The sequence below is a fragment of the Phoxinus phoxinus genome, assembly GCF_949152265.1.
Source record: "Phoxinus phoxinus genome assembly, chromosome: 12".
Taxonomy (NCBI): domain Eukaryota; kingdom Metazoa; phylum Chordata; class Actinopteri; order Cypriniformes; family Leuciscidae; genus Phoxinus; species Phoxinus phoxinus.
In genome coordinates this window covers 9,544,209-9,570,533 of record NC_136887.1, presented here as the reverse complement: position 1 = coordinate 9,570,533, position 26,325 = coordinate 9,544,209, and the positions used below count along the sequence as shown (strand labels likewise).

General features: G+C 39.0%; 1 protein-coding gene across 2 annotated transcripts in view; it reads left to right on the top strand.

Moving 5' to 3' along the window:
- Window positions 1-26,325, top strand: part of il1rapl2 (interleukin 1 receptor accessory protein-like 2) — a 445,540-nt gene that overhangs the window by 327,480 nt on the left and 91,735 nt on the right. For both annotated transcript variants that reach the window (XM_079630760.1, XM_079630761.1), the window contains 2 exons: window positions 16,694-16,880; window positions 21,560-21,713. In XM_079630760.1, coding sequence (XP_079486886.1) covers window positions 16,694-16,880; window positions 21,560-21,713 — 341 coding nt within the window. The remainder of the gene's footprint in view (window positions 1-16,693; window positions 16,881-21,559; window positions 21,714-26,325) is intronic.

Here is a 26,325-nt window from a genome sequence, read left to right as displayed (position 1 = left end):
TTATTAGCATGTTAATTATTGTGCCTTTCGCCCCAAAAGCAGTGCGCCTTTTACCCCAAATACCATACTTTTACATATTCTTCCATTATTGAAAAACTGTTCCTTAATTACCTTGAACAAAACTGAAAATCATTAACAAGATCTTTGTCTTAAAATATAGACAATGATTTGTGCAATTCTCATTTGATACTTAAATCTACAACTTAAAAAAAAAAAACATTAAATATTAGAACTTTGCGCTGCTGCCCACGATCACATCAAAGATCAGACAAATTTCCATCTTGAAAAGCAGATGTTTAGGAAAGTGCTGCGGCAAGTTTTTGTGTGGTTTAGAGTAAGATAAAATCAAAGGAGCTTTTACCCAGTGGAGCCTTTAGCCCCATTGTACCCTACTGTATACACACCCAGTATATTCACAACTTCACTGTAAATAGAAAAGCCTGATAATATCCCTGCTGAATACCTTTAAGTATTGTGGTATTCCGCCATGTTTCTCACTGAAACTCGTAAAGATCAGGAGCTTCCCAGTCGTATTTACAACATTGTGGTGACGTTCATTTGCTGCAAATGCAACATGAACCAATCAGCTTGTGCCTAATAGTTAAAGGGTTAGTTCACCCAAAAATGTAAATTCTGTCAGTAATTACAAATAATCATGTTGTTCCAACCCCGTAAGACTTTCGTTCATATACGGAACACAAATTAAGATATTATGAACTTACGGGGTTAAAGTCTTATGGGGTTGGAACAACATGAGGGTGAGTAATTACTGACATAATTACAATTTTTGGATGAACTAACCCTTTAACTCTGTAAATATTGGTGCGTTCAAGTCATGTCGAGTTGAACGCACCAATATTTACAGAGTTAACTACTTGGCACAAGCTGATTGAAGCCCTAACCCCGCCCCACATCAAGTACATCAAAGAGACATTTTTTTTTGTAGACGTTCACTGTAGCATTAAAAAATAAATAAAATACCATACCAAACTATACCCTAAAAAAACACACTGGAGCAGGAGCAGCACGCGCTATTGTACTTTCACATACGCCTGCGTTTGCAGTGCGCAACTGATCTATGACTGTAGGCTACCAACATTTATTCTCTCAAATTTTTTATCTCAAATCACTATCTTTATTATCAGCTTTTATAAAATAATATAAAAAAGTTTCAACATTGCAATTCTATTTGTACGCGATCTACACTCTTTCATAGACATATTCACGTTTAAACTCAATACACTTAAAAAATGTATTATTCAATGCATTACTTCTATATGGTAAATGGACTGCATTTATATAGCGCTTTCACAGACCCAATGGCCACCAAAGCGCTTTACAATATTGCCTCACATTCACCCATTCACTCACTCATGCATGCACCGACGGCGGTGTCAGCCATGCAAGGCGATCCCTTACTTCCGGTGTCCACCACCGGGTTCGGGGATTGCTGCCTCTACAGGCACCGGAGACCTTACGGCCACAGCTCCGAGAGGCCGCGTCGACAATGGAGGTGGAGGTGGACATGGTCCATTCGGACTCAATATCTCCAGCCTCCCTCGGGATCCGGTCGAAGCTCTGCCGGAAGTGGGAGTTGAAGATCTCTCTGACACTGAGTCTGTCCAGCTTCCTCCCCCGCCATCGGATCCAACTCACCACCAGGTGGTGATCAGTTGACAGCTCCGCCCGTCTCTTTACCCGAGTGTCCAAGACATACGGCCGGAGGTCAGATGAAACGACCACAAAGTCGATCACTGACCTACGGCCTAGGGTGTCCTGATGCCACGTGCACTGATGGACACCCTTATGCTTGAACATGGTGTTCGTTATGGACAAACTCTAACTAGCACAGAAGTCCAATAACTGAACACTGCTTGGGTTCAGATCAGGGGGGCCATTCCTCCCAGTCACGCCCCTCCTGGTGTCACTGTCTCTGCCCACATGGGCGTTGAAGTCCCCCAGTAGAACGACGGAGTCCCCAGTTGGAGCACTTTCCAGCACCCCTCCCAAGAAGGCCGGGTATTCTACACTGCCGTTTGGCCCGTAGGCACACACGACAGTGAGAGACCTATCCCCGACCCGTAGGCACAGGGAAACGACCCTCTCGTTCACCGGGGTAAACTCCAACACATGGCGGCTGAGCTGGGGGGCTATAAGCAAACCCACACCAGCCCGCCGCCTCTCACCATGGGCAACTCCAAAGAGGTAAAGAGTACATCCTCTCTCAAGGAGTATGGTTCCAGAGCCCAAGCCATGCGAGGAGGTGATCCCGACTAGTCTCTCTAGTCGGAACCTCTCAACCTCACGCACAATCTCAGGCTCCTTCCCCGCCAGCGAGGTGATGTTCCACGTCCGTAGAGTCCAGGGATCGGGTTGTGGAGCCCCCCGCCCTTCGACTGCCGCCCTCTAAGCACCGGCCCCTTATGATTCCTCCTGCAGGTGGTGAGCCCACATCGCTCCCCCGGCCACCAGGCGCTCGCATACGAGTCCCATCCCAACTCCGGGCCTGGCTCCAGGGTGTGGCCCCGGCTGCGCCATGCCGGGCGACGTCACGGTCCTTGATTTGGTGTCCATCATAAGGTTTTTTTGAACCGCTCTTAGTCTGACCCGTCGCCTAGGACCTGTTTGCCTTGGGAGACCCTACCAGGGGGCATATAGCCCCGGACAACATAGCTCCTAGTGTCATTCGGGTACTCGAACCCCTCCACCATGTTAAGGTGGCAGTTCAAGGAGGGGTAGATTTCAAGTCTATGATCAAATCTAAAATCAAATCTATGCATATATCGAATTGAAATTTGATTCAAAATTTAGAATCTTAACAGCAGAGAAATGAACAGCAGATACTGTTAGTCCCAATCAAGCGGGAGTTATTTCGTTTAAATTATACACACCTCATAACTGTGTTCATTTTAGGGATGCGCCGATCCGATACTCAGTATCGGTATCGGCTCCGATACCTCCATTTTGGCCGGATCGGATATCGATCAGACGAGGCCGACCCAAATCCGATATTGTGCGTATTACTATTCTGTCATTGTTGAGCCCCACAAAAGGCACAAATACGTTATAAAGCACTATAAAGTTTTCATGCACTATATTATACGTGTTCAGAACCCATTCTATGGTCTAATATGAGGTAGAAATTAATATTTAAGTCGTTAAATTCAAGTTCACGTAAACTCACCGCTGTGGCTGTCAGTCATTCTCCATTCAGTATCAAACAGCGCGTCGCGTTCGGTTACGACAGTCAACAACATGAAACTCTCAACAAGATGATTCAAAGTTAATATTATTATACTTGATCTGTAGATAAAGGTATGGTTTCGCATAAAATTACTTTATCTTTCTGGACTGTATTGTAATCGTTAGCCTACTTTGAGAGCACTATGATTGATTCACGCGCACAGTAACTGAAATTTAAAACCGTTAAAAGAAAAGAATAAATAAACTATTGCTTAGATAGATACTGTATAATACACTACGCATCAATATGTCTTTCCTTCGTGCTTTGAACTCACTGAGTGAGTCCAATGTGGACTCGACGCGCTGCGCGCTATGACTCATGTTGCTTCAAGCGCATCATTCTGCGCTCGCGATGCGCATAAGCGCTTTGTGCCACACTGTATTGGAGCCTTTTATATTATAATACTTTTGCGCAATGACATATTATTAATAGCCTTTCTTGTTCGGTCATACTCCTATCTATCATATGTTGCTGCCTCATTAAACAGCTGTGCTATAATTAAATAAAAAACATCTTGATTTTATAGTAGGCTAATCTATATAGCCTACATTTAAAAAAAACTTTTTGATCTTGTTATTCATGAATGTATTTTACAATACAAAGAGCAATGTCTAACGTTTTACCAGATTTAGTGCTACACTTATTGTCTCTCAATTGTTCCCCACTAAATGTTTTTTTTTTTTTTACTAAATGCTCAGAATTTATAAAATTAATAAATTTTAGTGCTGAATTATCCACTAATTTAGTTTATAATAACATTTTTGTCATAGATTATGATCATAAATTTTTCTGATTTGTTGTTTTTCTTTATAGTGAAGTTGTCTGTATTAAGTAGGTTGTGTTTAACACACAAAATAGTGATTATCAGTTCAATACACAGGGTTATAGAAATTCTACTTGATTTAAAAAAAAAAAAAAACTGCCCTGGTATCGGTCGATACTCAGAATTTTTGGATCGGATCGGATCGGTTCTGAAAAACCTGGTATCGGTGCATCCCTAGTTCATTTAATCTAGCCCACTGCCGCTCAGCGCTCATATTCGCCTCTCACGGTGTGAGCTCACGCGTGTCTTTTGCATCATTAAAATGAGTGAGCATCAAGTCGACAGGCATATCTATGAAAGGAAGTGACTATCATCTGGATCTGGTTTCCCAAAAGCATCGTAAGCCTAAATTGATTGGTGGTAATCGTTCTACGATCAATTTAAGCTTACAATGCTTTGGGGAAATGCAGCCCTGATTAGTGGCCGATCGTTTGGAGTTAGAGATATATAATATGGGCTATTGCATTCTCAATATTTATTACTTTAGCCTCAGATACAGGGCATGTTCATTATCTTTTATAGGCTATTTGTACATTACCACATAAAACCGCTTGTGCGTCCACGTTGAATGTGCTTCTTGTATGTAAAAACTAAAGTAACCTACCTGTACACGGAAAGATCGCAAGGAAAGCTTGACGTGTGCTCGACTAACTAAACTAAACATTATTTAACGCTATTTTCTATTTGTTAAAATATTGATACGAACTGCTTTTGTCAAGTATAAGCTTCATTCATAATGTTTTATTCATAATGCTTCCTCAGTTGCGAGCCTATGCGCTCTCTAAACTGTCTGGTGGCCTTCTTTTAAACAACATCACATTATTAAACATTTAGAAAATAGATTTTTGAAAATTGTGAATCGATTCGAATAGGCGGAAGATAGAATCGTGATTCACAGTTTTTTTTGCCCACCCCGACTAAGTAGGCTACTTTGTGCAGCAGCAGTAATCACAGTTGTGGCTTAATCACGGTGTATAATAGACATAGGGCCCTATTTTGACGATCTGAAACGCAAGTGTCAAAGTGCAAAGCGCAAGTAACTTTGTGGGCGGATCCTGGCGCTGTTGCTATTTTCCCAGCGCGATAAATGACTCTTGCGCCCGACGCAAATCTAAAAGGGGTTGGTCTGAAGTAGCTTCATTATTCATAGGTGTGGTTTGGGCGTAACGTGAAATAAACCAATCAGAGCGTCCTCTCACATTCCCTTTAAGAGCCGGCGCTCTTGTTCCGTGGCGGATCGCTATTAACGGCGGATTTGCCGGCGCACGCCAGGAGCAGTTCACAGCCGAGGAAACCGACGTTCTCGTCAGGGCTGTAAAACACAGAGAAGTGACATTGGGGATGATGGGAGAAACCCACCCAAATTAGCTTCGGTTAAACAGGCGTATAATTTGGGTAGTAAATGTGTAGCCTAATCTAGATTTATTTATTTTTTTATTTTTTTATCTAGATAGATCTTTTTCACATCTTCACGGACACAACAATGATTTCCCTCGTGTGTTAATATTTTTCCTTGTAATAATGTATGATTTGCAAAAATGAAAACTGCTGCATCTGTTTATATTAGAGAATCAAAGTGGATGCGCGTTAACATTATGGCCAAGCACGCGCCCTTAAAATACCATATCACTAACGCGCAACGCGCCACTGTCTTTAGACTGTTTTTTTCCTGGTCAATAGCGCAATTGCTTTCTAAAACTGGAAAATAGCACCATGGAAGTTTTGCGCCGGAACACGCCTTCTCTTTGCGCTGAACCGCCCCCGCGAGCGCAAGTTCATTTCCTAATTTACCGACGTGTGTCTGTGGAGGGAAAAGTCCGCTGTGCGCGGGTGCAAAATAGGAATGATACATGCGTCGGTGTTCAAAGTCAATTGCGCTGGGTGCAAGATAGGGCCCATAAAGTGAAATAGGCATTCTCTTACGTTTTCGCTTATTACAGCAATTCTTATTTCTTGTGCATCAGCAGTAGCACCATGCATAGCTATTCAGATTGCATTGACCGCAAAAAAAATTATTAGCAGCAGCATACATGGCAAAATCAGATTGCATGTTTTAGATAATTATTGTCAGCAGCAGCATGCACTGCACTTCCTATGGTTGCGTAGGATATGAATTGTTCAAAATTATATAAACCTCAGCAGCATGCATAGTCAATTCAGACGAAAATGTAGCGAATACTATTAACTTCATTAGCATGCAAAGCAGACATTACATCTTGGTATGAGTCATGCATTTGGCTAATGAGTTGATCATGCAATGCGAACATTATTGTTCTTAATATGCAATAAAATATATTAAACTTTCGAAATATGTGAAATATAATTAATGTTACCATTTTTTTTTATCTCTTTACAGTAGAAAGCAAAGAGGGTGTTGTGTTCTAAACTCATTTCATTCATTTGAAAGTGTATTATCAAAGAAGAGGAACTAAATTCTCATTAAATTACTCATAGCAAGGAATCATTCTACACTTGGGCTGCAAAATGTAAAATTGAAAGCCATGTATGAATTTATTCTGCAAAGCATTTTATTATGACCTGAATTATATGCATTGCTGGAACCTGTTTAGAGAAGCTTGAGACCTCCGTTTTTCATCTCAGCCTTTCAGTTCTGCAATTAACTCTATACTCTATAAATCTGTGATCTTTCTTCACTCTTGCTGAAAACAGCGACTGTGCTAAGATGTCTGAGGTTATTGTACTCTGAATCTTCCCCTTACAGAGCAGTTCAACACATTGAGTATTAATCCATTCTTCTAGCCATCTAGTGACACTGTGGAAATATGTGAAGTATGACATGATAGTACGCATGCATCGAATTTGTCGAATATTCGTTAAAAGGCTTGTGTGCACTAGATCATGATCACAATTCTGAAATCCTTCAATCAACATGGATGCCATAAAAAAACACTGTAGGCTATATGCAATTAGAAATATAGGTTCATCAACAGTGTCTGTCTGTATAGGATTCATGAGTTCAGCACCATAGATATAGATACATGTTTGGATATATGTTTAATAAACAAAACTAGAGAATCAAAAGTTATATATGAGGTTTTTAAAAGGCTTTTTTATGACATTCCTGCTTTTAGAGAGCCAAACACACATTAGCTTATCCAGCTTATCAAGGTTTTCAGGAGGTCTACTAGGCTGTGTTTCAGTTTGCTTATTTATGCCCTTCCCTCGCTACAGCCGGGTGCACACTGTACGAACATTATCCCTGATGTAATCCATGTCACACTGTAGGATCTCAGTTGTAATTAATGTCAGACTGTACGACAGTCAAGACGCTTTAAAGCAGGTTGTGATTTGTTGTCTCACTAATTTTGTCACCAGGTTCTGCACTCCAATTTGTTTTTGTAGGAGAAGCCACACCGCAGGACTCTGCCTAAATTTGATCACAACGGTCATTAATTGGCTGTTGGCGAACATGTCAAACTTGCAATCAAAGACCAGGATCAGAGGAATCTTTTAGGATTCTCAAAAATGTTCTAATACGGCCAAATTGTGGCTAAAATCGTACAGTGTGAAGTCGGCTTAACTTCCCTGCGTCTTTGACGCGGATGTACTGTATGTGCTTATGTTGCATTAGTGCCCACTACTGGTGGGTTGAACTGAAACGTTTTACGTCCTTGATCACTTTGCACTTGCTATGGAGCTGATTTATTGTTTAGACTTTTTTTCCTCTTATGGATTTTTTTGTTGCACCATTCTCTATGCCTACTGTTACTTTCCATGTTCATTTTATTGCTCTATCATATTTTATCTTTAATTTATTAGCACAGCGTATATTTTTAGCTTCTCTAGCAGGGCTCAACCAGTGAAGAGCAGTAAGAGATTTTCTACCTTGTCTTTTGTTGTTAGATTAAACTTTGAAGATAAAGACAGCAGTAGGTTTATTAGGCTGCTGTCACTTTAAGAGCGGCACTTATCCAACATACTGTTACACACTCCTTTCTTTTCAACATTTACTTAAGACATAACCGACTATTTTTCACAAGGATACTTGCCTATATGGGCATTTTTAAATAATTTTGTCTGAATTTATCCATTAAAGCATGAAAGTGAACTCGATTTAATAGGTTATTCACGCACTGTCTGAGGCAGATTTCAAGGCTTCAGGATATTTGCGCACAGGAAACGTCATGTGATTACTGTACCGCCTTCCTGTAATAATGTAGGGAATCACTCGTTATACATAAATCATGTAACAGTTCACGCACAATTTAGTTTTAATTCAAATGACGACGCATGTGTGCTAAGTGAACGATCAGCAATCAGAGCATGAGCATGCAACAGAAGAGCTCCCTCTCTCTCTCTCTTTCTCTACCATCAGTTAACGTTTGTAATATGTGCCTCGTTTTACCTTCTTTGCTATTGACATATCCGACAGAACTACAAACTTTCTGTGAAAAAGAGATGTGCACTCGAATAAATAATTCATATACCATAGACTACACTGATAAAAATGATTTTGTGGTGAAGTAAATACTACAGAAAAAAACTATGTAATTTACATGAAAAAGTTAGTTCAGGCAATAATTAAAAAAAACGAAGTAAATTCTTTATTAGTACTCAATTCAATCGTGTAGAAATTAAAGCATAAATATCAACGTTATAAAATTAAGTAAAATTACTCAACTTTTCTGATACTGGTGTTCCCATCATGCACTGGGCCTTGAATAATTAATGAGGTTGTTTTTTCACTGTTTTCCAGCTATATTTACACTGTTTTATCATTGCTTTTGTTGTTAGGTTTAGTGACTTGTCATTTTGTGAGATTTGGAGTTAATTTTCTACTCAAAATGACAGATTCAAACACAAAAACGATCCATCAAATGTTACCGTCATTGTGTATGGTCTACCAAGTATTGAGGTCTTTGCATTCATACAATTGCAGTTTGATAAATAGATATGGTGTCTCACACTATATCTGTTGTATTAAATACTTAAATGTGTGTAAGTAACTCTTACACTTCAAAAGTGTGGGATAATTTAATGTTATATTGTCTGAGTGAAATGTATTGCAACGGAAACTTCCACTAAGTAGATATTACTCAAGTTAAAATTACTTATGTTCTTTGTTACTTTTACTTAATTTTTTTTCCTAAATTCCATATGTGAAATTTACTTAAAAAATATGCGTGTGAAATTTACTTAAAAAATATTTGTGCAAAAACTTGCCAAAGAAAAATTAAGTACATTTTACTTATTGTTTTTTTCAGTGTAGAGTTGTGTGGGTAAGTAAAACGTGATGTCACATTTGTGTTGGATTGTGGTAAATGGATAAGTGCTTAGGCAAGTTTGCGAGTGTTTGTCTAAAAGTGAAGTGCCCAATATTACGCACCCCTAGAAACTTTCAGACTAGTATGATGGGGCAGGTTGCATTTTAACTGCAGGACCGTCGGCCCTCCAGAAGCAGGATTGGACACCCCTGATCTATGTTTTTTTTTAATTCTAACTGGAAACCTTATTTCTAAAGCCCTGTAACTAGGGCTGGATTTATGCATAGCCATTCTAGGCACATGCCTATACTCGCACGTCCAGGGGGGCCCAATTAGACTGACAATACATAATATTTTTTTAAATGATTATTATTTCACTCTAATGGTAAAACAATGTAAGACTAATACAAAATCTAAATGAACAAAATGTAAAATATCGGGCTGAAACCTTGTATATATACATTTAATCATCCCCCCCCCCCCCCCCCCCATAAATCATTACTATTGGTCACTCTTTACGCCTGTCTGTGGGTTTTTACAAATATTTAACCTATGAAATGTATTAAAAAGAGCTTGTGACTAAACCTCGTATCTCCATTGCATCCTCAAACGGTCGGTCAAACTTCATATTAACTCCACCCCTCTTTCTATCGTGAATGAAGCGCCGCACGCGAGAAACTCCCTCTAGTAAGGCTAATGTTTTATGTATTTGAGAAGCGGAGAAGTCTATTTTAGTATAGCATTTGTCAATGAGTCATAGTTAATACTGTCTTAAATAAACTGTGTGTAGCACTTCATCATTTATTACATGAGATTTTGGACAAATTACAGAAAAACTGACCGCCCACATAGCTACAGTAAACTTAATAACTAAATAACCTGTAAGTTGATAAAAACGTAATGCAAGTGTGTCACCATATAAAGCCACAATATCAACTTTGACAACATAGGGTTTATTATAAAAAAAATACAGCGTTTTTTCCCATTTCCTGAAAAGTAGCGTTTTTGGACATGAAGTTTCCGCCGGACAACAATGATATATGTTTAATGTAAGCTTGGAAGGGGCCCGTATTTTTATTTTGCCCATACAATATAAGGTAAATCCAGCCCTGAGTATAGCTTCAATAACCACAGAAACAAGTGTAGTTCAGCAATTGCAGATGGCCCAGTTCTCCATTAGTGTGAAAAGAAGACACTCTCAATATTAAAAATAATTTGCCCTGGATACATGTACCTTGTCCATCCGTTTTGGTGCTATCATTGATGCAGTGGGTGTAGCAGTAATACTGGACAACAGCATGCTGGCTTTCTCAGTCAACAATCAATACAGTCCCATTCAATACAGTTTAAGCCATTACACTGACTGTGGCAGTTAATAAACACTACAGAACACAATAATGCAATCAGTGCTAATAAACACAATCAGTTGGTGCGCACAAAGATAAATCTTAACTAGCTTTAATCCGTAGATGCACAAGCAGGTAGCCTGCAAAGTTTTGTCTGTAGTGAGAGACATAAATACATATTGTCATACATATTCCTTAAAGGTTACGTTTTTTTTAACCTTTATATACATATATATAGACCATTTCAAGGACGTAAACAATAACAAACGCGTTGGAATTCTACTGCGCATGTCTGGCCCTGAAGCATTTCCGGTGGCGCCATTTTAGAACCACAGATCCGTGAAAACAAGCTAGTACTTTTTAAGTCTAGCGAAAAGGCAACAGTATTTCCAAAAACTGAAAATAAACAATGATTGAAATAATCGGACCCTTTAAATAAGACTTTGATGCTTAACTTTTTACCTGAATAGTCTGACGGCTCATTGTCTGATTGCGTGTTGCGGCTGCTTGCGTGCAACTTACACGAGAGATGCGATAAAAGCATATCGCGGTCTGGATGCTTACAAATAATTTCTTAGTGGAAAAAAGGGGAACATTTATTCGTACAATGTGGATGACATCTGTCTTGTGTTTGGTGCAGATGAAGCAAGTCAAACAGAGTCAAAAACCTACTTGCATGGTTTGTCCGGGGAGGTTACGAGTGGGCATTTCACTTGCATTGCTCAGTCAGTCTGTATATCTATGCAAATATTCATATTTATTTGTACAGCACTATTCAAAATACATATAGTTTCAGAGCAGCTTTACAGAACTTGCATGTATATTAAAATGCTAAATGTACGCTAGTAAACTAATCGCTATATGCCATTACTCATTTCATTCGTTTCCAAATGTGTGTTCCTGTGGAACGTTGTGCGAGGGTTTAAATGTCCTATCTGAGCCCTTCATGTGCATGGTCACAAATGAATAGAAGGTGAATGCAATTTAATGCTCGCTGTCTTTATTTTCATTAATAAATAACATACTGTATAAAACAGGAATCTTTTAAAGACATAATATGTAAGATTTTTGGATTAAAATATGCAACTAAAACAATGTTATATAATTTTGTTGACTTGTTTCAAACAATGTTTAAATCCAGAGAAATCAAAATCTATTTTAACCAGTGCAACGGCCCGTGTCATTGCGTCGTCTGTCGATGTCATATCCGGCCAAAGATGCTTTAAGGCGAGACACTACAGGTGGATAGGGTAAAATTTTTAAATAATAGATATCACCATGAAACTTCCTCAGTTGATCTAATTAAATATGCGCAATTTTGCATATATTTTCGGTAGATAGATCTGAACATATGATAAAGCCAGGTGCAAAATTATTTTTTCATTTTGTTTACACACAAGATGAAAAAAGATGTTCAGAGGGATTTCAGGATATATGCTTTCATTACCTAGGAAATCATAATATACTGTCCATAGCCTTAAAAAAATTAATTTTCGCCATATTTTTTTAATTAAAATGTCACATAAATCAGGCCAGGAATGAGTTATTAACTCTGAAAATATCTTCAGAATACTGCTAAGTGTATAACTGGAAAGTTTGGTGTACATCGGTGCTACATAGGCTGAGATGTTTATACTGGAGAATGACAAAAAACTCATTTTGAGAAAAAGGCATTTAAAGATATGTAATGTAAAAATTAGGGCTGTCAAACGATTAAAATATTTAATCGCGATTAATCACATTAATGTCATAGTTAACTCGCGATTAATCGCACATTTTTATCTATTCTAAATGTCTCTTGATTTCTTTTTGTCCCATTATTTTTTTCTCATTTTAATGCTCTTATCAACATGGAAAAGTGGATCGGCTTGCTTTGTGCAAATGTTTTTTTTTATTATTGAAAACAACATTGGTATATACTGTTCAATTTCACACTAACATTCTCACTTGGAGCAAATAATCTCTCACACAATGTAACACTGTCCATCAATAAAAGGGTGAAAGAAATACTGACGAGGTAACGTTACTGATGTTGACGAGTGGGCGTAGAAACGCATCAGCGGTGTGTGTGCTTGACCATCAAGTGGTATTTCAGACTGGACGTGCTGCGATGATAGCTCAGTTCACAACGACAAAACACACAGATTACTTTGGTCTTGTCAATTGAACCATTTGGCAACTTTTTAAAAGTAAACTTTCCATTCAGAATCTTATTGGCCTCCATTTCGGCGTCTTGCGCTCATCATTCATCCACTCAAAACGTAACGTTCAGACGAGAAGCGCCGCGTCACGCTCGTATTTAAAATTCTAACACATTATTCTCTATGAGTGCACACACACCGGCGGCGCCATTCAGCGTTTTTATTGCTGGCCATAGACTGAGAAAGTGCGCGTCCGATGTGCTAGACGCGCTCAGTTGTCCTAGACGCGGCTCGGCGCTGCGCTTCTCGTTCACTCTTTGGCGGCTCGCAAACCCAAACAAGTGTGTGCGGCGCCTGTTGTTTTGTTTCTGGTCTAGCTAGATCCGGTGTGGTGTTGTAGTTTTAATAACGTTACTAGCTGTTGCAAAAGCATGTGAAAAAAACTACAAAGTTTGCTAGGCGTTAATCTCGCGATAAAAAAATTGACGCCGTTAAAATGGGTTTGCGTTAACGCCGTTAATAACGCGTTTAACGGACAGCCCTAGTAAAAATTCATACTTTTTTAGTGGAAACAACTATTTACAGACACAATATCTTATCAAATCATTAGCAACAACAATACAAACCACCTAAATCACATCAAAACTTATGAACAGCATTTATGGCCTTCAACTGAATAGAAAAACAGTCAAAAACACACATCTAAATGTCAGAGCGTCACGTGATGCATCTGAACGAATCACTTTGTCAGAAATTGACATCAGCAAATGAGATTTTGCTTTTAGAGTTAAATGCCCATTGTACTTTCATGATTGGTTGCTGACAAAAAGGAAATGACCATATTTGGATCCGACAGCATTGAACAGGAGAGAGAGAGCTGCCCAATGGTATGTGTGATGACAGGGTGCAGACAGAGATCGCGGAGCAGCGGGATGATTAAGAACGCCAACTTTTGTTTATAAAATAAATCTACACACGCAAATAGACAAAGTGTAGTAAAATAAAGACCTAAATGTGTATTTTGGACTTTTTTTCACCGAAAGTCTGAAAGAAGACATGTTATTGAAGACAAATAGCCCAAAATCTCAAAATTGACCAGTGAAAATTTTTTTTTTGCCTGCCATGTCTCGTCTTAAAATAGGATGTTTTATTAGACAGGTGAGCAACTGTTTGGATACCTTTAATGACAGAAACTAATCATATAGCTCAACATGGTTAGTCTTATTGTTTGAATCTCTTGTTTTCCTGATTTACGTTTTCATGTTTGTACCATGCCTCATAGAGTATGCTATTTTGTCAAGTGTCTAACATAGCATAATCAGAAAGAGATTTATTTGTAGGAACAGTCATCCTGCTTTGATTAGTCAAGTCAAGTCACCTCTATTTATACAGCACTTTTTACAATAGAGATTGTATCAAAGCAGCTTCACAGTGATAACATGAAAATAATACAACAAAGTTTGTTTCTAGAAGAAATTTGTGTCATCGTCCACCTTAAGGCAGATCAATAAAATTTTTGAATTTTAAATGTCTCCAACCAAGCAAGCCAAGGTAACAGTGGCAAACCAAACAGTGGAACCAAAACACCATCGGCACAGAATGGAGAAAAAAACCTTGGGAGAACCCAGGCTCAGTCGGGGGCCAGTTCTCCTCTGGCCAACGAACAAACAGTGTATGATTATGATTCGGGCAGCATTACAAGTCAGAAGTCCTGTAAGTCCTGATTAATATATTATTATATTCTAATATTGATCTAGCAGCCACTGAGCGAAAGAACATAGTAATGTTATGACAGCTTTCAACATACTCAAAAGTACTGTTTTAACCAAGTAAAAAAAAATAATAAAGCCAAATAAAGTGACCTGTATGTGTAGTAATTCAGCACTTGCAGCATATAAGCATAATAAAAACAGCAATGCAAAAAAAATTCCCAGGCTCTCGGCCCTGCCCTGCTTCTTACCACAGTAATGTTAATAAAACTTAAATACATTAGCTTACCCATGAACATGATTTCTGCCCGAGTCCCGTTGGATGTTTCCATCGGCTGTGGAGGTGAAGACAACATCAAGCTACGCCTTTGTTATTGTTTTGAACAAGTCTTAATTTTTTCAAGTCCAATTTCTACTTGTGTCATAACATGTCTCTTTCTGCTAATTAAAAAACACCCCCTTTGCATATAAAATGGCCCTCTTTGGACTCTTTAGTAACAGTCCTGGTTTCTGTATTACATTGTGACAGATAAATAAAAAAACAATCACAATCAAAGATGTGGTGAACTGTGCTGGCCAGACTGTTCATTGAATGATGATCAGGGATGTTGTTAAAAATAAACTTTTGTCTTTGGTTTTTAATATTCAAAGATTTTCCAGGCTATGCAGAGTGGCAACTTTCACAAATGTGTCCATGACTGGACCGGTGGCGCCTCATTACCACTCAAATAGTAGCCTAATGCCCTTATTAGCAGCATAAAGGGAGGATTTCAAATTGTTCTGCAGTCGCTGCTGGATTGTGTTAGTTGCACACAGGAAGAATCTTTGCCTCTCCTTGCAATGCAATCAGGTTTAGGTCAGCAGTTTTCAGGTACGAAAGACCCTATTTCCATTGTCCACTCTCAATGTCATCTGGGACAGGAGAAGATGTGTTCACCCTGGCCTCTCTGCAGCCTCAGGCCTCAAATAACTCCATTGATCCATGTCACAGAAGATGCAATCACTCAACATTATTGATGAGTCAGCAGCACACATGCATTTCAGTATTACTAGTAATAGTAGTAACATCTACACCCGCACTGGACCAGAAATAATTCCATTTGTGTTGATTTCTGGATTGTTTCAGTGCGTTTTATATTCATGTTATATTTAGATAATGTAATGTGAAATTTTGTTCTGTATGTTTAAACAGCCCTTGCTCATGGTGGCAACATCCTTGTTCGAGGGAATTCTTTTAGGGAAAAAAACGTCATTGAGGGAAGATTGTTTTACATGTTTGAATGATATGCATATATAAATGTTTAATGAGACATTTCCTGCGTGTGGGAGATGCAGTTTGTTTCATCTCAGCACAGCGTTCTCTTAATGAATACGGCTTTGGTTTATATTTGCATGCAGACGTATTTTCATTTTTCAGATCTTCTGTATTTTTCCTCATTAATTGATTCCCTTTGAACATTATGACATGAGTTATCAGATTCTTTAATAACATAATAGCACAACACAACTCTCAATTAATTCAACTGGGTGTCATTATTGGATAAAGGAAAAAGACAAGAATGGAGCAGTGGGGTTGCTAATAATTATTAAACTCTTCCTATCTAATGTACAAGTAATTGCTACTGTGGCCAAGGCCTGTGCTTCTGATATTGCACAGACAAAAAGAAAATCAGTGCAGTAGGCAGATTCAAAAAATGTGTGGAAAAAGCTAGATATTTCTAGAATCTGAGCTTCATGTTCACATTCATGTCATTTAATGTTTCCAAATGTACAGAAGCCCAGAGGATATGCATTGTTATTTTACACCATGTTCAAACGAACTATAGTGAAGAACGTCTAATAAGAAATAGTCATGACTCACGAATAAAAGAACGTAAAAAAAAAGAAACAGGGATCTCCTAAAAATTAATGTGTAAAATTTGTGTACAATTTTGTGTAATGTGCAAAGAACTTTTGAATAAATATTAATATTTTAATGTTCCTTGAGGTATAATGTTATAAGGGTCTGATGCAAATGTTTACTACAGTTTGATGTCACAATATGGAGGAAGTAGAAAAAGTAATTTTGCCAGCTTGATTTTCAACAAATGCTCAGAGATGAGGAATATTGAACTCTAAAATGTACAGTATTTTCATACTATAGTGACCTCTTATATGTTAAAAGATTCTTCATGTCATGACCAATTTAATGGTTTGTCTTCACAGAAACTCAACGTACTGTATGAAGGTGTCCATGTCACTGACGGTTGAGGAGAGTGAAGAGGGACTCTGCTTTAGCAGTCGAATACGTTACCATGAGAGGGCCGAGATCACCAAGAGCAAAATGATTACCTGCCCTGACATTGATGACTATCTCGCCCCCTACAAGCAGCCTATCATGACCTGGAACAAGGTACAGAGTTAAAACTCACACTGCATTAGGTGACCATGATTTTTACAACTAGGAAAATACATTTTTTGTTTCTGTCTCTACCCCTGAAATAGAGCTGCACGATTAATACATTGTTACACCACCAGGTGTACAAAAAAACAAACAAAAAAACAATTTCCTACTACTTTTTTTTCATAATTAAGTAGTAGGAAATTGCTAGTCATCCAGTTTTTTATATCAGCTATGCAGTCCGTTAATTTTGTGAATTGGTACGTTTCAAATACAGAGCTGAGTATCATCAGCATAACAGTGAAAACTTATGCCATGTTTCCTAATGATATCTCCTAAGGGTAGCATGTACAGAGTGAACAACAACGGTCCTAGTACTGAGCCTTGTGGTACGCCATACTTTTGATCAATAAGACATCTCTTCATTTACTGCTACAAACTGATAAGAGTCAAGATAAGTATAATTTAAACCAGGGGTTCTCAAAGTCTACATTCAAAGGTCCAAATCTGAATTTTCATCAATGTCAAAGGTCCGGAAATAATTGGTTATTACAAAACTTGTTTTTAATAAACATGCATAACAAATCAACACAAAATTGTTTTAAATAAAGTGCCTTTTGCATTTAAAAATACATTAATAACACTTAGCGTCAGCATTTTTTTTTTTTCTTCAAAATTAAAGACCGCAATAATAGAGGCCTGGTAAGATCATTTCCTTTCTTTACTTTTAATGAAGATGATTGTGTGTTAAGCGTCTGCGACTTACTTTCACTTTGATTTGCGGTAGTTTGCACGTTGGCTTGATGAATAGATATGCTCAGCTGCGGCGATGCGTGTTGCAGTAGCGTCTGGCTATAACATGACATATAGCCTATAACACGCTCTCACACATTAATTTTTTAGCATTTTTGTGAGGCTTAAAATGTACATATGTGGTTTCAACAACCAGATGCATTTACATTTGTCCAGTTTCGTCTGGAAAATGGCCCAGACCTCCTCCTGATGTGGTTTGAGCAATCGGATTTAAATCCGTCTCGAATGCGTTTCGGAGGGCAGGTCTTTTCACGATTGGATAGATCCGATCACAAAAAACGCATGAAGTGGCCAGGTGTAAACAGCCCCATAGTGATGTTTGACATTTCTCTTCACAACTCACTGTCTCGTTACAAATCAAACAGAACAGCTTTGTGCTGGATCTCTGTCCACTCCAATCATATTTGAGAAAACTATTTTTTTCGTCAACTTTTTTCCCCCTAAAACTGACATCCTCACCCATCCACTGCGGTAAAGTGTCACCTGAGCAAACTTCATACGCTCACTGGATGTCATGACAACAATATCACGGAGGAAAACTTTAAATATCTCGCGTTCGCTTTCATTTTGGACCATCTCCAACAAGACATAAAAAAACCTTGAAAAAAATATTTTAACAAGCGCTTATCAAAGTAGGAAATCCACACTTTTAATCCCTTACACACAATTAGTGCTCTTGAAATACGAAATGGAGGCGGGTCCGGATTGAATTGAGTCTGGACTTTGAGAAGTGCTGATTTAAACCATGCTAGTGCATTTCCACTAATGCCAACATACATTTCGAGTCTATATAAAAGAATGTTGTGGTCGATAGTGTCAAATGCAGCACTAAGATCGATTAACACTAATAGAGAGATACAACCACGATCGGATGACAAGACTTCGGACTTAAGTCCTTGATAGTTCAGACTTGCCAAGTTTGTCTCAGAAGAACGAACTCCGGAGGAAGGGAGGACACAAGTCCGGTAATTCTGCAAATGTAACCGCAGCGTTCTTAGTTGTTAGCGTCACTCAGCTCGCTCTGGCTACTCCAGTTATCTCGTTATGTATATTTTAGGCAACAATAAAACGAAATATGATATAAAACATCACTATGCCTCTTATCGTTTTCATTTTACAAATATAGATCACTTGTACACATTCAGTAATCATCACCAGCTGTCACCCATCACCTCATCACCCGAGCACCAGTGAAAAGGACTCCTCACAGCAGCCTCACTCACTCACTCACTCACTCACTCACTCACTCACTCACTCACTCACTCACTCACTCACTCACTCACTCACTCACTCACTCACTCACTCACACATCGCAACAGACAGCCTGACACGATGAATAATGCCTGGCTCAGATTAGCACTACACGTTTTTGACTCCTAAAATCTTGTCGTGGACAAGAAACATGTCAGACTACACGTTGCTTTCCGACTAGTCATCGCGTGCCGTCACACACACACATTCACTCGCACACACAGACACACAAACACACACACTCACTGTCCCTCGCTCACTCACTCACTCACTCACGCACACACTCACACGCTCACACGTTTACTGGCGCACACACACACTCACTGTTGCACTCACTCACGTCTCGCCTCGCTCACATATTCAACCCGTCGTGGAGGGCCGTTAAAGAATTAAACATGCTATAGTCTTTCTGTCGTGAAGCATCGCAGACGCGACGTAGGTTGTCGCCCACTATACGAGATGAAACGATCGAATCTTGCGTCCCGACGCCCGTTGTCGTTATTACGAATCTCCACGACACCCATACAACAAACGGATCGTGCCAAAATTGCGCTAAAATCGTGTATTCTGAACCAGGCAGGTAATAAACGTTTGACATATCACGCAAAGAACCTATTAAAGCACTAAGACATGGGAACAGTATAGTTAACAATCACATTTATCGCAAGTCATATCGTCATCGCAATATTAAACAATGTTATCGCACATCGCAGCTTTTCCTCATTTCGTGCAGCCCTACTCACTCACTCACTAACACACTCACTCACTAACTAACTCACTCACTCACTCACTCACTTACTAACACACTCACTCACTCAGTCACTCACTCACTAACACACTCACTCACTCACTCACTGACTCACTCACTCACTCAATCACTCACTCACACACTCACTCACTCACTAACACTCACTCACTAACACACACACTCATTCACTCACTCACTCACTCACTCACTAACACACACACTCACTCACTAACACACACACACTCACTCACTAACACACACACACACACACACACACACACACACACACACACACACACACACACACACACACACACACACACACACACACACACACACACACACACTCACTCACTAACACACTCACTCACTCACTCACTAACACACTCACTAACACACTCACTAACACACACACTCACTCACTCACTCACTTACTAACACACTCACTCACTCACTCACTCACTAACACACTCAGTCACTCACTCACTCACTCACTCACTAACACACTCACTCACTAACACACTCACTCACTAACACACTCACTCACTCACTCACTGACTCACTCACTCACTCACTCACTCACTCACTCACTCACTCACTCAATCACTCACTCACACACTTACTTACTAACACACTCACTCACTCACTCACTCACTCAATCACTCAATCACTCACTCACACACTTACTTACTAACACACTCACTCACTCACTCACTCACTCACTCACTCAATTACTCACTCACACACACTCACAGACTCATTTTGACGCTCAGACTAATTCCTCCTGGAATCTCTCCTACCTGAAGTATGTTTGGATTCTCTTCTCGTCCCTACTCAAACTCTCCTGGTCCTAGTTCCTCTCCAAGTCTTTGTGCGATTGTTCCTATCAAGAAAGATAAGAGAAGTTAAGCTTATCTCATCAGTGACTGCAAATGTGTGTGTGTGTGTGTGTGTGTGTGTGTGTGTGTGTGTGTGTACTCACTGTTCTCCATTCCTCTCATCATCACTCCACTACCAGCTTTCATTCTCTGTCTGTTTTGTGAACTTTGTTAATGAAGCATTTGTATTTATTTGATACACTTACCAGTCTGTTGAGTGTGTGTTAATGAGTGCTTACTAGTGATCGACTGGATCTCACTCCGAAAACATCAGATCAAATTTTCAAGTAGGCACTATCTTTATAAATAAACCACAGATTTGATCTTTAAACAACTACTTTCTTGCCAGGAAAACTAATTTCGACATTTCGTGACACATTACAGTAGTGTTTTTAAATTCCACGTGTTTTCTCGACTGCTTATTGATGCTTGCTGGATAGTGTGAGATGCATTCTGGGATACCTGGCTGTCTCAAGTCAAGTCATGTCACCTTCATTTATATAGCGCGTTTAACAATATAGATTGTTTCAAAGCAGTGGTAATAGGAAGTTTAAGTAACATAGATTGTTTTGGCTTTACAGCAGCTCTAGAATAAAGTTATTTATTTAAGTCAGAGTACAAGTCAGGTCAGGTCACAAGTCACCTCTCGATACATCCTTAATAAAAGGGGCGGATCAAGAACACATCCGGGGATTTGAACTGTTCTTGGCTAAATGTGAACTTTGAATCGGAACACTACTTGGACAGTCCCAAGTCCACAAGAACGCAACTACAGACAAGAACGCATATTGAAAAATGGGTGTGATCAATGATGGAGACATACAAAATGTGCAAACCTGTCGCACGACAGGTTTGAGATACACTGCCCTTAAACCATCTGATTTCAATAGAAATATTGTTCCAGTGTTCCAATGGGTTTGAAATGAGGTAGTCTGACAGTTGGATAGACGAAGAACTCCACAGATATGTGAAGATTCAGTTATTTGTATTTGTTTCCACAGGAATGTCAGAGGCAAGACTGGAGGAGCTCCATAATCACCAACACCACCAGTCTGTGGATCCCAGAGGTGCAGGAAGATGATGGAGGAAATTACACATGTGAACTTAAATATGGCAGCAGAGTTGTGAGACGGACCACAGAGCTCAAAGTCACAGGTACACTTTCAAACCAATTCAAATATAACACTGTGTTTGTGGCGCATCGAAAGCAAATAGTACCTGCTATAATCAATAGCCGCTTCTCCACCGTCGGGGCAAACCATTCTCGTTGCCTAACTGCTCCATTCCGTGCCGATCCGGCCCAGCCGGTACGGATATGGTTTCATTCTCCACCGTGGGGCTGATAACAGAGCTCTTTGGAATGCAATACAAATGCGTCAGTCGTTGCCTTGTTAACACAAGAGTTTACAGACAGTATGAGATGTAAATAGCGTCCACATTATGTAGGATGATCGGATATTTCTATTATTAACTTGTTTACTTCGCTCAAATAGGCGCTTGACCCGACGAAAAGCAGCTATTGATGGCATCTGCACTGGATGCGTCACGTAGTGCGGAGCTGCCGACAGTAAACAGGTGCCCGTTCTGTTTCTGCTGCACTACACGTTTGTTTGTCCTACTTCCGTTAAGAGGCCAGATGGATTTGGAACGTCACTTTGGCGTGTCCAGTTCAGACAGCCTCAAGCCATTGTGTTGCATCGTGTACAGAAAAGGGAAGAGCTGGTTGAAATCACAAGATATAATATGCTTGGCTAGATTGACATCTTACCAAGCTGATACAATTTGGGTAATATCACATTTTAAAAAGATACTTAGCAGAAAGTAAGCAGTATTTATTAGGGTTGTAACGGTACAAGAAGTCATGGTTCAGTACCTACCTCGGTTTTGGGGTCACTGTTAGATACGAGTACTGTTCTACAGGAAAAAGCAACAAATCCCCAATGCTAATTTTTGATGGACTGAAGTTCTAATCGAGTCTGTACACTTTTTTTTACTAGATTTTCAGTCCTTTTAATAGAACATTCATACTGCTGTTGCTTTATTTCAATTAATTTTTTCCATGCCAGACCATTCTCAAATCTGGTCCTCGAGCTCCACTTTCCTGCAGAGTTTATTTCCAACCTTGATCAAACTCACCTGCCTATAGTTTTCTAGTAATGCTGAAGAACTTGATTAGCTTGTTCAGATGTGTTTGACTAGAACACTTCGAGGGCCAGAGTCAAGAACCCCTGCTGTAGTTGGTCATTTGATTGATTGATTTGATTTGATTTCCCTTGATACTGAAATCCTGATTACTAAAATCAAGAATTTACATTAATATACTTTTTTGTGTAATGTGACATCAAATGATCTATCACTACTCTCTGTAGCATATGAATATGAAAACTGCAGTATAACAGTAGCAGATGTAGATGACGATGTTCAGCAAGTTCTAACAGGGATGCCAAAAAATAGTTTTCATCGGCAGCCTTGTGCCTTAAGCCACATGCTGGAGGAAACCGACGAGTAGGTTTGTTTAAAACCTTTGGTTCAGCCCTCCAGGCTTAACTCCCCCTTTTGTACACATATCCAATCTAAATCCAGCACAGCATAGAGCAAACAATGGACTGCACAGTTTTACACAACACACAGTGATGGAATCATAATAAAATCTGCTTTCACAGCTTGTGTCTAGATAATTCAATGTCTTTCGAGCATTTCCAACTCTGGACCTTGTGATCCACTGTCCTGCTGAGTTTAGCTCCAAATCTGGTCATACTCGCTTCCCTGTAGCTTTCTAGTTATCCTGAAGATCCTGATTAGCTTGTTAAGGTGTGTTTGATTAGGATTGGAGATAAACTCTGCAGGATAGTAGATCTCCAGGGCCAGAGTTGAGAACCCCTGCCTGATAGGCTACACCACACTGATCTGATCTCATGTACAATCCCATTGCTATGAATTAATTGCTTGCTTGACAATAAAGTACTTTATTTCATAGCCCCTTTTAAGAGGGGTATTGTTTTGTTAGAAACAACAATTACATACAGTATGTCGCCTTAATTGTTTCTTGAGTACAGTATGCATTGAGCGTGACCATGAAAACCCTATACAAATGAGCATACGGGATGCATGTAACCAACTGCACCTTGAACATTTTTTTCACTTTGTAATTATCGTCTAACAATGAGTTTATGATGCATTCATGATTGATTATAGCCCAATATATGAAAACATGAGGCGGGTGTTAGATTTTTCATAAACCACTAGACTAGAACACTTCTAAAGTGCTGATCTGAGAACAGTTCACTTGCAGTTGCTCTCTTACAAAAAGGTTGCCAAGATAAACTGCACAATACTGTGACTATGACACAGAATTTGGTTTTCAAAACGTCAGTTATCATGACTATTTGACAAGGGGAAAGAAGTTTGCAAAATAGAAATAATAGTGGATATGAGCTGTTTGTTTGTGTTAATTCAACAAGATCATTTCCCAATGCTGCTATAAACTGGGATGCTATCTTGTCTGTGGATCACTACACCCATTGTAAATGGTCAAGACTCTTTACATGTCACAATAATGAGAGATGAGACAGCAGCTTGTCTGAGGACTGGTTTGCTAATAAGCCTTCATCGTACATGAATTGATGGGCTGCTATGAGACCCTCCTTCCTGCTTGTCTTCTTACAAGGCAAGACAGCAGCATAACACACATTTATCTCTGTGTCGTCTGACATATTTGACGTTCTCTGATCCCCCGCACACAGCATCATCATCATCATCACGTGTGGGCAGAGATTGTCACACACCGTTATTGTTTTGCCTAAGTGCCAAAGGCAGATGATTTGTCTCTCTTAGACACAGAACGGGGTCTAAAACTCAAAAATATATCAAGAGATAACAAAGTAATTTAGTTAAACCAGCAGATTTGCACTGATATCTTGCAAGGTTTAGCAAGAGAAGAATTTTGTGAAAAGAGGATCTTCACTTATACTGCAGATTTTTATATAGAATGTTGGTTCATATAGTGACTACCGTACACCTCTCAAATTCTAAAATGTCAAAATAAAAGTAATAATAAAACACCTAAAAAGTAACTCTTCATAAACTGGCGCTAAAGTCACGTGACTGACATAAATCAGACTGTGTGTGTTGCTATGGTGTTTTTCAGGATATCACTGAGGCAGTGTTCCAGGCTGGCCCAAGCAAAAAGCTGAATTTGAGCGAGTTTGTTAAAATCACTCAATTAATTAAACTGACACTTCATAGTAAGGTTTTATTTGTTCATATGAGTTAATACTATAACATTAAATAATACCTTTACATCATTTACTAATGTTGTATAAAGTCACCATGAAATCAAAATTGACAATTCTTATTTTTTACAGAATGTCGCAGTGCTTATTATAAATGATTTATCTTTGCACATAATTATATATATTTTTTAAAATCATAAGCTCTCGTAATCTTTAATCAAAAATGTCAACCTCCCCTTCCCCTCAAATCAACGTCTGTTCTTTTCATGACGGATGTCTCGGCGGGTGGTACTAAATACCCTCCACAACTGACTGGAAACTGGCCTCCATTTAGTTAGCAACGATCAACTTCCTACGATCCAGTCAATTCCCAAAAGACAAAATCATATCCTGCCCAATTTTTTTCCCTCATTTGAGAATCCGTTTAATTTAGGGTGTATTCACACCAGGAAAGTCCACTAGCTCACTTGCTTTGGTCCGGACCAAATACAGTGTTGATTTATTTTTGGTTTGGTGTGGTTTGCTTTCACACTGGCCTTTTTGAAAGTTAACCAAAATTTGTAAACAAAACCACATGTGTGCTAAAGTCATCCATTCATTGGACAGGCATTCTCAAGCAGGGAAAAGCAGGAAGTGCAAAAACAGATCTTTCGTAGTGCAATTTTTATTTGGTGTTATCAGCTACTAACACAATATGAAGAAACGTCAGAGCATCATATGATACAATGTCATCTACAGTATACAATGTTGTAATCAGGATTTTGCGAAGACTAAGATGTGCTGCAAGACTGTTGCGGCGGAGAAAACATGATCTTCACTGATAAAGTTCTAACATTATTAAAAACTAGTGAAAAGTCAGTAATAAAATAAGAACAAATACATAAATTACAAGCAGAGATGAATACGAAATATCAAAGTTATAAAGTCTAATTCCGGTTGCTACAGAAATGAATAATTAAGCCTAAATGTAAAATAACACTATTTGTTCACTGTAGAAATTAAATATATAGTTTCATCTTTGTTAAAGCTGTATTTTGTTTTTTTATTAGCATTAATGACACAGACAACAGTAGGAATATTGTGTTTCTGCTCTGACCGAGAAAAAATGACAAATATCTGGTTTCTTTTTCAATGACATAACCGAGAGAATACTTGCAGAGAATTTAAGACGAGTCCGTCTTAAGGAAACGCAAAAGAGGAATCAATTCGGTGTTCGAGTGCTATACGTGCCTCTCTCGCGCGAGTCCCGATTTTCGCCTCTTCTTCTGCATTTAAAATTGTTTGAATGTGTAAATTAGCAAGACAAAACACGTCCAAATGATAAACGTTCAGTATATGATGGTTACATTTAGGAGTTAATCCGCGAATCACATGCGTGCCGAACAGTGGGGGCAGCTGGTCCGTACGGATCACAGATAAACTGCGATCCGTTGCACCACTAATGTATAGGCACTTCATCACCCCAAATTACACAGTAAAAATCTGACCCTGTCAAAAAAGGAGCAGTGCTTTCTGCAATTGGGTCGGTTCATGTT